This window comes from Ambystoma mexicanum, chromosome 10 (assembly GCF_040938575.1).
Source record: "Ambystoma mexicanum isolate Mex_15411 chromosome 10, UKY_AmexF1_1, whole genome shotgun sequence".
NCBI classification, from domain to species: domain Eukaryota; kingdom Metazoa; phylum Chordata; class Amphibia; order Caudata; family Ambystomatidae; genus Ambystoma; species Ambystoma mexicanum.
The window spans coordinates 1106781723-1106797673 of NC_090932.1; the positions used below are offsets into that span (position 1 = coordinate 1106781723).

Genomic DNA, 15951 nt, shown 5'->3' on the forward strand with positions numbered 1-15951 from the left:
GAAGGGACTGTTCAGATCGTTCCCGCCGGTGAAGGCTCCGGCCCCGGCGTGGGAGCTCAACGTGGTGCTGACCAAGTTCATGGGACCTCCGTTCGAGCCTCTGCACTCGGCTCCGTTGAAGTTTCTATCGTGGAAAACTGCTTTTCTTGTGGCCATCACCTCCGCACGACGAGTGGGAGAGATCCAGGCCCTTTCCTGCAAGGCCCCGTACTTGACTTTCCACGACACGAGGGTAGTGCTCAGGACGCACCCCTCCTTCATGCCCAAGGTACCGTCGGACTTCCATCTCAACGAACCCTTGGTGTTGCCTGTATTCTTCCCGTCGCCTTCGTCGCCGGCTGAGAGGACTTTGCACTCGCTGGATGTAGCTAGAGCGCTGAAGTTCTACGTGGACCGCACAAAGTGTTTTCGGAAGACGTCACAACTCTTTGTGAACTTTGGACCTGTCAATCAGGGGAAGGCTCTCTCGAAGGCTTCCATTTCCAGATGGCTCTCCGGCTGTATCATGTACTGTCATCGGTTGGCAAACCGACCTCTGCCCGGCCGTCCGAGAGCCCATTCCACCAGAGCGATCGCAGCTACCACGGCGTTCCTTTCTGGTGTGCCCCTGCTGGACATATGCAGGGCTGCTACGTGGAGGTCGACGCACACCTTCACGAAGTTCTACTGCGTCGATCGGGATTCCAGGGAGGAGTCCAGGGTCGGCCAAGCAGTGCTGCGCAACCTGTTCGCCTGAGGTGAGCCTGGTGAGGAGGTAAGATGCTTAATGTTGAGTTTGATGCTATGCTTAATGTTGAGCCTTTGCCACCTCCCGTGGTTGTGCATGTGTATACTGCTATGTATTCTTTATTCATGAGCATGTGAATCCATGCCAGACCCCATGCTGGAGAAGGAACAAGTTACTTACCTGTAACTGTTGTTCTCCAGCATGGGTCTGGCATGGATTCACATGCGAACCCTCCCGCCTCCCCCTCTGCGGCTCTTCACTTGGTCATACTGCCACTTCACGTGCTTCCAAATCTGAAGATGGCTGCCAGAGGCGGTGCTTAGGTAGAGGGCAGTCATTGGCTGTGGTCAGTATGACGCAGAGACCAGTGATTGGTTATTACTACGAAAGACAGATCAGAAACGAAACTGATACTGGTTTTTTCTTTACCGAGGATTCCCAGCCTGACGACGGGGAATATTCATGAGCATGTGAATCCATGCCAGACCCATGCTGGAGAACAACAGTTACAGGTAAGTAACTTGTTCCTTATTGTGTACCCTGATTGTTTAATTATTGTGGGGAGAGACTTCAATTGTGATTGTTCGGAGGGTGCCAAAGCCAATGTTGGCTTTATGTCATGTCCCGTGATTTCTTTAAGTGCTCACAGAGGAAGAATTTGGGGCCAGTTTGTCTCTGAATGGAAGCTCCATCAGCTGGGGGTCCCTAGTAGATCTGTCCTCCCCATGCATACATGGCATAGGGGTAACCTGCGTTCCAGAATCGACTACTTTTATGTTTCTTGTTCACTCAAGACCAACTGTGGACCTCTGTATATTCATGATCTGAATTTGGGCGACCACTTGATTCAAGAGTTCACTCTCACAATTGGAGTACCAGTATTTGAACTTAATCCAGCTCTTGCATTTCTTTCATTTGATCAACCAGAAATATCATTGAACTGGAATAAAAGCCTAACAGATAAAAGCAACCGCCTATTAAGATCGGAGGTAGCATCTTCTGGGGTGATGCTTAATTTAGATTAGTCTTCCTCTGAGAAAGCTGCTACTATAACTGTGATAGTGTTGCTTTGCTTAAAGAGGATAGCTGGTTCAACCCTGGCCACTTCTAAGAAATTAGCCTTATATGCCTTTGATGTTAGAATTGCTGCTTCTAAACGACTCAAAAACAGGCAAATTAGAAATGTGCAGAAGCAAGGCCTTGCTCAGTCGCAATATGTTGAGGAAAAAAAAACATATTTGCCACATTCATAAGAACTTTGTTAAATCAATTACAATAGATGTTCATATTAAGGATAATCAGGTAATACTTGCAGATCTTTGAAATCATAACACAGGAACATTTTGGGCAACCATCAAGAAAACCACAGTTAATTCTCAGGGCAGGATGGAGTCTCAATTTTCTGAAGATACGTGGATAAACTTGTTCACAAGGTAAATATAAATTGCTGCCTGCATTTGCTGATGTAATGGATCCATGTGAGGGCATATAAATACAGGGTCTGTGCCCAGGGGAGGAGGAGATTTTATGGGCCATAAGCAAATTGAATTCATCTAGAGTGGCAGGACCAGATGGTATATTTACATCTAATTGCATTCCACATTCATGGGCCCAATATTATAATTCCTATCTTCAAAAAGGGGGGTCACCTGGATGATACAAATTATAGGCCCATAGCTTTAACTGATGCCTTGTCTAAGGTCTAAGGTCTTCGCATTATTGGTTCTTAGGGATTTGGAAAAGATTATTAAACACTCAGCCCTTCAATCATGGTTCCAAGTTGGTTTTTGAAAGGATTTAGGTACTCCATTAAATGCCACCATATTAGCTAATCTCTTAAGAACCCTTAAGCACAGTAATTTGAGTCCAATCTATATGGCATCATTATACATGACAGTAGACTTTGACAGTGTGAATAGACCCGTACTATGGAATAAGCTGCTGATCTGTAAAATCCCTTTGAGCTTGGTGCAGCTTGTGGTGGTATTACATTGCAACACATCATTTAAAATTCGAATCACCTGTCAACGAGCCCTCACAAGTTATATTGCCACTTTCACGGGGGTTAAACAGGGTTGTACATTGGCGGGTTGTACATTGGCTTCCACTCTGTTCAACCTCTATTTGAGAGATACTGATAAGTTGTGGAATGGCAGTTAGACTAGGGAGGTTAAGATTGCATTGGTTGGATTTTGCAGACAACCTTATCTTTTTTGATAAGACTTCTTTGGGGCTGCAGACCAAATAAAATCTTGTTTTACAATATGCAAATAATTTGCAGGCTAATGCCCTTAAATCAAAAACAAATTCTCAAAGACTCTTGAAGTTAAAACTATGAATTGGGCTACAGGTACTGAGAGAATTGAGCGAGTTTTCGAATTAAGGTACTTGGGATATCATCTATGCAACTCCGCTTCTATGGGTATGTGGAAGGATTGCCTGTTTGAAAAATGTCGACCTATTATCACACATGAAATGCCTATATGCGAGGATGTGCAGATTTTCACTGATGCCACTTTTGAATTACTATTTATTGAAGATTGAGCCTATTTTACTTTATGGTTTAGAGATGTGTCTACTGGATCTGGGTGATTTTTTGAAGGGACAGGTTTGGAAAAAGGTGCTGCATTTTTCTAGTTCTCTCCCAATTCCGTCATTAGGCATGAGCTGGGACTTAACTCCCTAAGTACTAGACATCTATGGAGGCAGCTCCAAAACGTTGCTAAATTTCTAAATCCACCTTGTAATTTGTTGTATGTTGATTTGGGTCTGATGTTGGTGGAATCTTCTTGTAACTCTGTTAATCAATATGGGCAAAGAATGTGCTCACTCGTCTTCACTATTGAGTCGAACGAAGAGGAACTTATTAACCCTCCTTGTAGAGTAAAGAAAACACTGTATAGTTATGATTGGAGCAACATAAATGAAAGTATGGGAAATTATAGTCTTCACAGGGAATATGCTTTATTCCCTAGGAAAGGGGGACAGTAATACAAAAATATAAATGTTTCCCTTGCAATAAAGCACACACACTTTATATGCGCTTTCGGCTCAACCAATTTGCTACTAGGGAACAGACGAGGTATTGGACATCATTCAAAGCATTGGGTCTAACTACGTGTTGTCGTTTTTTCAATCATGAAGAACAGCTGGAAACATTAAAGCAATTGTCACCATTTTAGTTTGATAAGATTAGGACTTTTTAAATTTGACCCGAAATCTGAATATGCTCAAAATCTTTTTTAGTCTAGACTCATGTGGGGTGAGAACACAGCACTGATTTTATCCTTAACTCGGTTTTTAACTGTGTGTTTTGAATGACGTAATTTTTGATATTTTTGTGCAGGTTTGTATAGACCAAATACATTTTTTTTTAAAACTGCTTGTGTCAGACTCAGTTGTATGGTGAGCAAGGGATGAACAGGACTGCGTGGCCAGGTCCTTCAAGGAACTGGCATGCATAATACTACAGGAGCCAATTTAAGAGGGTGTGTCACTCCTCTAATGAGTGTTATGGCTGGAGTAAAAGGAGCATTCATCCTATCATGGTATGCCTGACGCTGTGAAATAAGGTACCCATCACAAACCTGATTGGGCGAATGTTCTGCAGGAAGGAAACGGCAACCCAAAATACTTTGTATCCTTACACACATCTGAAAGCTGATATACATGGGAATATTTCAGCCAAAATTAAAAAATGAACTGGAACGCAACCAGTACAGACTGTCATCTGTTCCTGGGATGAGGTTTGCATCACATTTAGTCCTTTCAGTTAAGTCGTATGAAAATTGAGGCAGAAGTTGCAATTTTCCCAAAAATTTCTTCTCCAAGACTTCTCTGGCAAAAACTGGTGAATGGGTTCCTGACATCTTGTGATCCTTTCTGTTAGGGATTTTTCAGCGTGTCTATGTTGTTCACAAACTCGAGGATGCCTGGGTATAAGACTGACAATCACGCCTAGCAGGTTATGGATCTGGCTTTTCTATTTGCCTGTGAGGTATGAGTGAAGATGGACTTTTGCAACTGAGGAGCCCTCAGGGGTGAAAAAAGATCTTTTCTCCAGTACCATGCAGTACAGAGATCATCACCATGGCTGCTCTGTTATTGCAAGGCTTAATCCTTTTCAGATGAACCATTTGTAGTCCTGTTATTACTGGGTAAGACCTTCAGGTGCTTCAGGCTCCCTCTCTCTGGTTACATTCTACATCCCTAATTAAACAGATTCCAAGTTATTGGACACGTGAGGGACTAGGCATAAGACCTCCTATTGCACAGTCTAGGATTGTGCCCAAGTAATTTAATTATTTTTCTGGATGTGGCCATTGGCTAGTTCCTTAAGAATGTGCTAGATGACTAATGAAAGATCTCGCTAAAAGTCTCTCCAAGTCAAAAGGCCTCTCATCACTGAAGCACCTTACTTAACAACCTGTTATTTCCACCCTTGTCTGATGAGTAAAGGCGGGGCTCTACTTTTCCAGCCCTATAATAGATCAAAGAGCCTGAATTGTGTTCTTTCTGGGGGACCTCTATCTATCAGAACTAGACATTTATTTGGCTCCCATCCGTAGACATCCCAGTTTAATCGGGCTCTCAAGATCCCTCTGAGAGTGACATTTGAACTCTCATCAAATGCATTGGTTTAAGGCAGATACATCACAGATATTTGATGTACCCTCCCACAGTGGTGTCTTGAGATTGAGATTGATTATGACATTCCTCCTATGATCAGTGATGATTTCTGCAGTGATTGCTACTCTGTGATGATAACTAGCAGGACGTCTACATTGCTGTTTGCCAATTGGGACTCCAGAACAACTCCCTATGTGTACCTTGTGGTATAATCTGCCAGGATTAAAGTATTATTCTACGACTGGTAAAACCAATGCTTACATTTCAAAGGACCATCAGAGAATGGATCCTGTTAGAATTTCTTTCCTCTCCCCTGTGGCCTTGTGATATTGTTTTGTCTTTTCTATGATTTTGCATGTTATATGGACTTTACAGAGTACTGTGTATGTGTGGGTTAGTTGGATGACCTCCCCTATCATTGGGTGAAGGAGGAGAGGGTATTTTCCTCTACTCCATTGTGGGTGGGTATGAAGTCCACATGTCACTGGCCATTATTCCATCCAATTCAAGCTTGCATATGTGCCTAGAGGTGACTGAGCAGTGTGTTCTTCATGATCTTTCGTGTGCTAGTGAATATTGCTCATATGATGAATACTAATGTTTACTTGTTTTCATACTGCATTACACTTACCGCTATTCGTGTGTCTATCTCTCCAGCTACCTGACTAAATGTCTATGGCTTATTATTAAGGTGACCAGTGTTGGGATACTATATATGAAACTAAAAGAAAACATCCAAGCAGTGACCCTGAGGGCTCAGCAGCTACCTCTTGGTGTCCTTGTAGACGAAACTGGAATGGCTGCCAAAGTCTGCTCCCATTGGCTGGGCTCCCATTGAGGTCGCATCAGCAGACATATCAATAACTATCTGCGAACCAGAGTGCAATCTGATTGGCAGACTGCCTTTAGCATTCAGTTTAATTTTTTATCATTTGTTTTTTGGCAAATGTGAGTCATGTGAGTATCACGCCACCAGCAGGCTGTTGATAAAGTCCAGCCACTGTTTCCAACAAAAGTGCTAAGCATCATTATTTGTCACTAGGAAATAGTCACTCTCATATAAAAGACCTTTGTAAAAAAATATCTAAGGAAGTCTTGTATGTTGCAGAAAAACACGTTTTGAACCTTCATGTGTTTGCCATTTTAGGAACATACTTGCATTATGATAGGAGTCATTACTAGAACTTCCCATGCAATTCAAGATAACCTCCCACAATTCCCTAGTAATAACGAGTAGATTTATTGCAAAATGTTTTTGTGCTGAATGCCAATTTCTAACAACTGGGGGAATAGCGGCCCACAGCTTTAGAGCGGATTTTCACATATCACTCATGGGCTTGTGGTCCATTCAAAGCACGCATACCACACAATCTTCAGCTTTCCCATAATATTCAGTGATTAAATTAACACAACCTGGGACATTCACATAGCCCTCACTGCTGCTTGCCCAGGTCATTATGGAATGGCCTTATGGTTTTGACATTGATGACCACCCCACAACTGCATGTATGACATTCTTCTTAGTCACTTTAGTTCTTTCAAGCTGCCTTGTGGGTTGCGGGTTCTACTCGTGGCTACACAGTAGCCTGCGCTGCAGTAGCTCCAGGTACATTACATACCTTCAGACATTTCTTACCTTTGTAACCTCCCACAGCCAGGAATGGGAACACGGGTGCTCCATAGTCTGCCATACAGCTCAGCTCCAGTTCTGTGATGTCCTTGAACGAAAGAGGAGAGCTACAAGAAACACATATAAACAGCCAGTGAGTTTCAACAGCTCTTCTAGGGCATGTGTGAACTAACAGTAGTAGGTATTTTTACCCTAATAAGAAATGCAAAGAGTTTTTGTTGTCCTAATATTTTGCATCACACTTTCAGAGTGGGCGAAGCGCATTGCTCCTCTGCATCTCTTGTGTGACGGATTGCACTCATCCGCATACTCCTAGATGAAAGCACAATTCCCTCCTGCTCCACCACGGGCATGGGACGCCAAGCGGGAAGCCTTCCGCTCGCACTGAAAAGTTAAGGCTAAGCAGGCAGAGGTGCACTGGTCTATCAGGAGATTTCCAGGAAGGGTTTGAGTCAGTGTCAATTCCATAATTGGACAAAATTGCTCCATTACAAGTGAAAATCGAGGCAAAAAGATTCAGCCTGTCTTCCTGCAAAATCCAGTCACCTTGAGGCAACACCGGTAAATCACAGTACCCACAGCCATATGTCTGTTAAACCACAAAATGGGCCTCATTATAAGCTTGCCGGTACTGTAGTTCCCGGACCGGCAAACTACGAGTTCTGCTTGCGGGTGCCATTACGACCGCCAGGTCTGACCTGGCAGCCGTAACGGCACCCGCGAGCAGAGCATGTCGGATGCACCGGCACCATTCTGAATGGTGCCGGTGCATCCGACCTCCCCATTCCCATTGAGCGGGGCTCAATGGGAATGGGGAGCATTCCATTCTGGCGCACGCGAATGGGCAATTATGGGTCTGCCGGGGTTGTAATACCCCGGTAATTGCCCATTCATGGACGCCGGAAAAAAATGCAAGTGCATCACTTCGGCAAAATAAAGTTGTGCCCTATTCTCAAAGGACATATGAACATGCACATACTCTTTCCCACCACCCCCTTGCCACATTTGTGCAAATATTTGGGCATTTCTGCACTTTGCATTGCACATCCTAAATACACAAATGGGATATACTTTGAAATGCTCAGGAATTAGGCACATTCCCCTTCGTCTGTTCGTAACAGGCGCAGAGGGGTGCGCAAATCATGATAGGGTCATTTATTGCCCTGTCATGCATTTTTCTAAGTCTGACAACCGTGGTTTATACTGCAGCTGTCACATTTGCATTTCTATCCCCAAACAGGGATAGAAATTCTTTTTTGGGTTTACATTTGGCAGTGACTGGCCCTTTTAAATGCACTCTCAGCACCCACTTGCTACCAACACGAATGTATGCAAGGGGTCTGCCCAGCGCATCGTTTGCAATACTGCACAGCCCCAAGAAATGCTCAGGCCACCTTTGAGAATAAAGTGACCTACACATTTTTAAAAGTAATGCAAATGAAACATCTGCACACTTTTATTTGTGTTACTTTTTGAGCATCTGGCCCATTGCTTTATCAGCCTTAAATTGAAACCAACTTCCAGCCAATCAATAGTTGATGGCGTCTAAACAAGTAATCTCTGTCGATTGATAGTAGATCTGTTGGAAAGTGCAGTTTACAGGGGTAATGTGTGCTAAAACAAATGCAGCTGTTTTAACTTAGTGAGTGATAAACTTTGCATGTACCTGCGCTCTTAGAAATCCTTGCACACTTGAATTTTCTTCTGACAGAAATGGGTTATTGTCCTGCCTCCCTAAAATGATACTTTTCACCTGATTTTGCTTCAATCATCTTATATAGGAAGCCGTGGTACAATAACATTTAATTATAAATTGAACAATGTTTCATTATAACATTTTAGTTAGTAACTTTATCTCAAAATTATTTGATTTTATTTTAAATAAATAATTTCACATTTAAAAAAAACTCCTATAGAATGTTTTTACTGTTTTTTTAATTAATATGTCCACTTTTTGTGTGTTTTTTGAAAAATGTGTTTAACATTGAAGTGAAGATCTCCAACCACTCTTTGCTGTGTACACCTGGTGTTGTCATTGTCTCTCAGCTCTAAATACAAGTTCCTCCATCGCACACACTATGCACATCTGCGGAGCCCCCTTGGTGCAGGTGCCAGTGCCAAGCTGTCCATACCCAGTCACAGGCAATTCCTGAACTACCATCAGGGGTTCTGTACTCCTAGTCAATCACATATTCCCTCGAATCATCTGATAGTGAGGCTGCTTATAATAAGTCTTATATGAACGTACTTGTAGCAATATTATAAGCTCAGGTTTTGGTACAGGAAGTCATGTCACCCCTAGTGTATTGCGTGTTCTCTCACATGGATATCTAGTGCGAATTATTGGTGGCACACAATCACTGCTTTTTCTCTTCTTGTGGCTGCTCCTCACACTTTTAATGAAAGAAGAGGCTTGGATCCAGCCTGGCTTACCTCAGAGCAGTCTGGTACATCTAGAAGGCTTCAAAAGCCTTGGCCTGTCAGGAGAGTTTACTATGGGTCCACCCATCTTTTCAGTTTTCACAATGCCACCAGAGCTAGACGTTCAATTTGAAATTCAACCCAACAATAAGGCTTACATGTAGTTCCCATCAAGTTACCCCCCACCAGATAGTAACACCCCCAGATTTCATTTTTCTTATAAAAAACAGAGGGTTATGTCACTTATGATTGTATCACTTGTCCTCATGAAAGTTGGGTCGCTTTTGCAAATAGTTTCCTTAATCTTTTGACATTCCTATTATTGCAGGTTACTGCAAATGTCTATAAATCACAATGGAATATAACTCACTTGACACAGTACAAGAAGTGGTCTCTCCAGTCTACAGTGCCTTTCTGGCCTGATATGGTCTGTGTGACAACAAGGTCAAACCTAGTCTTGTTGTTCTGGAAATACTGCATGAGGCTGTTCACGCAGCAGTCGGTGCTGCTGGGGTTATCAGGATTCAAGGGGGCATAGCAGACATCTTTCAGTGTTATAGTCCTATTGTACTTGCTGGAATAGACCATGATGTTCTGTATGCTGGTCTGTAGCTCCAGCATCTCCAGCAAGATGTCCTTGGACAAGATACCACTAAAGTTCTGTTGGCCAAAGAAGAGGGAGTTGTACTGGTAACTGGAGCGGTTGGCCACTGTGATGATGAGCTGGTTTGTCCGAAAGAAGGGCCCAAAGTTTGCGTCGTGGAAATCTTTCTCCTTGCGGGCTCTACTTTTGGGCCCTGACCAGAGTTCTACAGGGTCAGTGGTCAACTCAATGAAGATCAGCCCAAGTGAGAGAATGACCACAATAACAGTGGACGAAAAGAGGACTGTCTTTGGGTAAGAAGCAACCAACGTCCCCCACTTCCTGAATAACATCCCCAAAATCTTGTGGCTGCTGAGGCTTAGCTTTTCAGAGCATGTGATGTCCTCCTTCCTGACTAGTATCAATTTTGTAGTTTTATCTTTTGGCTGCATGCACCGTTGGATGCATCTTGTACACAGGAACCCCAGAAAAATGAGAGTCAGTGTGAAGAACACAATTAAGGAAATCACCAGGACTCCATCATTTGTGCCAATCCTAAAGGACTCTGGTTCCGGTTGTGGTGCTGTGATCTTTGGACAGGACTCTTTGCAGTCTTGGCATGAGCATGCATTTGCCTCTGAGCCGGTGCTCTCATTGCAATTCCAGACCTTGCTGTAATGTGGCAAAAGACCTTCACCAATAGGGCTGTCGTTCTCTATTAACCTGAAATCAATTTCCAGCGGGGCCAAACCGTTGCTTATATCACCTTGGAAATCCAACCACCTTTTACTGTTGCAAAACTTGGAACCATACTTGCCACACATGGCAGCTATGGCATAACCTCCTGTGGCTGGCAACCGTACATTTTTGCATGAGTCAAAGGACTCATCAGCAAAGGCCTTTTTGTAATAGCATTGATAGCTTAGTACAGCGTCTATGGGGGTGCCAGTTTCGTTTCTTTGAAAAGTTCTAGTGACATTGATAAACTGGCTCTGGTTTGGACTGCATGTGTTCTGGCAATAAATATTGGCAAAGTTCTCTGCACAGGATGGGCAGCGGCTCAGGATGACTTTGGAAAGTGTGAAGCTCTTCTCAATGCTCACGAGCTGCTTGTAGGAGCAACAGGCATGGGTGTCATTGTCATTGACAAAGAGCATTGGGCAAATGCTCTTCAGCTTGTTGAGGTGCAACGATGATTCAATCCTCCGTGCGGGGGTGTTGGATACACAGGGCACAATGGGGGGAATGAGAGCGTTTGTGATCTCGGGGTTTTTCCCACATTCATCATAAAAGGAACAGTACCCTTCCTGGTGGATTTCCGCAGCTGTCACAACCTGTTTCAAAGAGAAAAAGATGAAGAAGACATTAGAATTCCGTTCTGGTTCACACGCTGGACGCATCATGGTAAATAATTGCACAACTTTCGTGCGTACACCACTCGTTTGCCCAATTTGAGGATATATCAAAACCTAAATTTGCATAGATGGGCGATTTTGTTCGAGGGCAATTACTCTGGACACAAGGCATGTTTTGCTGCCACCTGCACATGCAGAGCTGCAGGGGAGCTTTTCTTGCCATAGCGCGGTTTCTATGAAATCATAACATCTACTTAGATAGTAAAGTACATTGAGCATAAAAAATGGACTCCATGACAACAACAAACATTCCAAATATACTAGAGATCTGTTTCCAGAGATAACAAACAAAGCAAAAAAGTTTCTGCGGTGTGTAAGCAAGATGAAAGAGTACCATCAACAGAGCTTGAGGATGTCATCTTTATTCTGTCTGTCTTGTCTGTCAGTCTTTCTCTCTCGGAGGGCCACTATCTCTCTAACCTTTTTACAGCATATTTCTGTCAATTTTCAAATGTCAGTCTTTTTTACCTTCATTAAATCACATGGGTTAGTACTAGGAATACATTGGGGGATCACTAATTGCTTCTGGGTTTACTAAATATGTCTGAGCACAGTCCAGAGGATTACACCTTCCAGGCGCAAGGCATTTAGATTGTGAAAGGGAGGCACTGGACCTGTCTCCTCGAGGCCAGAAAGGTTATCCCCATGGCTAGGCTTGTGTGTTCCAGAATGACATGATTTCCTGTGGAGACTGCAGTGGGGCTCACCAGCAGGCAGGCAACAATCCCCTTGAAGGCTTTTAGAATCAACAATGACTGCTTGGCTCTAGGGGTCCCCCTTAGGCTACCCCAAAGGGAGAGACGGGGAACTATTACGGTCCTCAGAGCCTCTGGAGGGAGTTCAGTCTCCCGGGATCCCTGTGGGCACTTGGGCGAGGCCAGACTTTGGTAAAGTAAAAGAAGATGAGTCCTGTAAAATATAATCCCGATGATTTAAAAGGAACTTCCCACCATTAAACAGGGTCAGTTGCTGCTATGAAAGCTGGTCCTCCCAGATAGATAATCCTGTCACATTACCATTCTTAACGTAGCTTGTAGGCCAACAGAACAGTCTGCTAACAGCGTTGCCTATATTCCCCCTCTAACCTATTAATGGTGGATCTCCCAAAGACATCTTGGCCATCTTGCAACAAGTATATCCTTGCTTTCAACACGCTAAGCCTGTGTGTTACTAAGAGTTCTCTATATGTACATTTAAAATATGAAGGTATAAATGACGGTTCACCCAAATGAAGTACCAAAGGTAAAGGTGCTGTACTAGAGGGGAGAAAGCAACAAATGGAGGTATCAGGTACGGTACTGACTTTTGCGGCCTGGTCCGCTTCAGTAAATAATGAAATAGAGATAAAGAATGGAAAAGAATGAAGGTGTAAAAACGAAACATGTACAATAGTTCTGCTTGTGACAGTTGCGTAAGTGATGAGTGAAAAAAAAACTGGGCTGGGACCCTTGATAGCAAGAGTAAATGCCTACCGCAGACAGATCCTGGGACCCCAGTTACAGCTAGACCCCGGTAAACTGCGTTAGTAGGCGGAAACGACACTGATTTACTATGGGAATTCAGGACGCACATACTCGGCCTTAGCACTTAAGGGATTTGTTTATTGAAGCTCAAACATCAACGTTTTCTAAAACTCTGCACCTCCACGCCGCTACTTCATTTGCCATGGTAATGTGGAAACCTGTACATTATCAAACACAATGTCACGTTATCATTCCTGCTAATCATATGAACCTTACGCCCATACTATAGTGAACAAGGTCCCCCTCATCCTCTTTCACTGCTGCCAGGTGCAGCGCATCCGCCAACTGTCTATGAAGAAAGAACCACAGAAATGCCATTCGAGCATTGTCACTATTCGGTAGAGAGGGTAGCATAAACATTTTGCAACAACAGTCCATTGTATATTAGCAGTATTCCAAATGTAGAGATAGTAGTTTAACAATAGTAACACTGCGAGATGTATACACGCAGAGCGCTTGCCGGTCACTTCAAATGCCATTTATTCTGGTGGGAGGGTGGGATAATGCTGCCTCCATGTCCTTAATGGAATTAAGACTTTCCTGTAGTAGTAAGTCTGGAAATGATACATTCTCTGTTGTATATCAAGACTAGACCATCAAATTGGGCAATAACAATGATTAATACACTGCTTAGAAGTGGGATGAATGTGACATGAAGCGCTGTATAAAAAGTGATGTTCTATCACCCAGACCTGTGCACTGCTGGACAGTTTTGTGTAGATAAATAATGCTCTTTTTAAACTTACTTACCACCGCCAACTGATGTTTGGACTTAAAAAAATTATTCCTAATCACTAAGTGCCCTGACCAATCTGTAGTTCTCATTATGTCCTCCCAACGAACACCTACGTGGACTCCTTTAGGCGTCATAGCACTTCTCATCGGGACATGTCAATATCCGCTTGTGATACGATCCAGAATACACAATGAGCTAGAGTAAAAGAACAAACTGCTCTAGAATTGGCTGAGCTAGAACATCTTTTTAATAAATTGGTTCCATAGAATTGGCTGAGTCTATCTGTGTGAATTCGCTGCTGCATTCTAATAAGCCTTCAGACAGCACAGTATGCACAACTTGGAATGATCTATGAATGCCAGGTATATGATAACTTTGGAGGTGCACTTCATGCGTCATGAAATGTGCCGTATCGCTGCTTCCGGCGAGTATACCCTCCCCACCAGTCCATATGACATTCTATGACAGGAGATCAGGCATAGCAGGTAGTACACTTACAGGAAAAGATCATCCAAATCCGGGAACATTCCAACACAATTGTTACATCCCAAACGGTGAACTATTGAACAGTTGCAGTGTGACATTAGGTAGGTCTTTGGGCTATCTGTGCACTAATAACCTTCCCCCACTGGAATTCCTTCCACTTTGCTCTGCCTGGATGAAATGTTTGACCAACATGTGGTAAATGTCCAAGATTTACCACATGGAAGGCGGAGGCAGTCCGCCATTCCCTAATGAGCTTTTCAGCCTTACCCAAAAGGCATGTGGGACTACCCTGTGCCCTGAAATCCTCCATGCTATTGAGGTCAGAAAACCTTTCATTCACCAACGGGCGAAGATGACTTGTCTGTTCTGATATGAAATGATAGTCTCAGCAGTAATGTGCTCTGAGGGACTGGTATTAGAGAATCCATATACTTGCACTGTCCAAAAAGGCACAACACCACTAGCTTTGCATTCTCTCCTCTGGGTTGGCTAAAGTCTGTGCTATCATTGCGAACAAGAGGAAGGAGTTGTTTGTCCCAGGAATGCACGCCTCCGGAAATGCATTCAAGAGAATTGCTACAAGGCTTGACTTCTAGCTAAAGAATCAAGGAATCTGGGAATTCAGACGTGATGAAAAGAAATCTGTCTTCAAGGGCCCCTGTCGCAGCAGCAGTTGGCTGAAAATCCCCTTGTACAGCTTCAAGTATTGGAATGCATGAGGTACCTAGAATTCTTGTCTTCTATGATGGTCTATAATCCCACAATGTACTGCTATGCGCCTCTGCAGGTGATAATGCCAGAAGCCCTTCACTAATTCCAGTAGTAGTTTTGATTGTGTCCCCCCAATGTGGCTGATGTTATTGTCCGCAGAGACATTGTCCATCTTCAACGGAATGCAAGAGCCTACTCCGCCCTTGGGCAAGCAATTTATGTTTAGTTTTACCTCCATCAGGGACTATTTACCTCTTGTGGTTAATAAAACACAGCAAGCATACTCGCCTGCTTGCGTCTGACTCTATTATGATGTCTGGTGCTCAACCGAAAATAGCTTTTGCAGAGCTCCATATTGTAAAGGGCCTGGAAAAATTTACTGTATCGAAGACAGGAGGAGAACTAGAACCTATGTGTGGGAATTTGCTTACCATAGCTTGAGATCCACTGTGTCTATCGGCAATCCAATGAATTCCATCACCTGTGAAGGGATCAGTTCTGATTGTTCCCAGTTAACCAGAAACCCAAAGTACTGCAGAGGAAATACTACCATGTGCACCCCTTGTACTAGAGACTTTGTCCTGAGACATAAGAATCATGTCAGCCAGATATATAACCATACGTACTACACGATCTCCAAGAGACGCTGCCACTGGCTTTATGAGGCTTTGTAAAGCACCAAGGTGCTGATAAAAGCTCGAAGGACAAGCTCATAAATTCCCGGAACTCTCATGTCCATTGAAATTGTACGAAGCAACAATGCGGAAAGGAATTGAGAGTTATGCATCCTGCAGGTCCAGATGTACTAACATCTCCCAGCAGCAGGATATCTGTGAGCATGTGAATGCCCTCCATCTTGAAGAGGTGATATGCCACCCATTTTGAATTGACAGATCTGCATTACAGGGCTGACTTTTGGTTTCTTCTGTGGTGCTGGTGCTGCATCATAGACACTAATGCCCAGTGCTTTAAGTGGGCCGGGGCCGGGCCCCGGCAGTCTCCAAAAAGTGGGGCTGAGCCGGGGCCCGGCCCACAGTCCCACCGCACGCAACATTGGCAGGATGCATTATCCCGTCGCGGCCGCAGCCGC

At 43.7% G+C, this 15951-nt stretch overlaps 1 protein-coding gene across 1 annotated transcript in view; it reads right to left on the minus strand.

Annotated features, from left to right (window-relative positions):
- NPC1L1 (NPC1 like intracellular cholesterol transporter 1) overlaps positions 1 to 15951 on the minus strand; it is a 311377-nt gene that overhangs the window by 284792 nt on the left and 10634 nt on the right. Inside the window, exons 2-3 of the mRNA XM_069618961.1 lie at positions 9778 to 11324; positions 6993 to 7093 (exon numbers count right to left, since the gene is read on the minus strand). Coding sequence (XP_069475062.1) covers positions 6993 to 7093; positions 9778 to 11324 — 1648 coding nt within the window. The remainder of the gene's footprint in view (positions 1 to 6992; positions 7094 to 9777; positions 11325 to 15951) is intronic.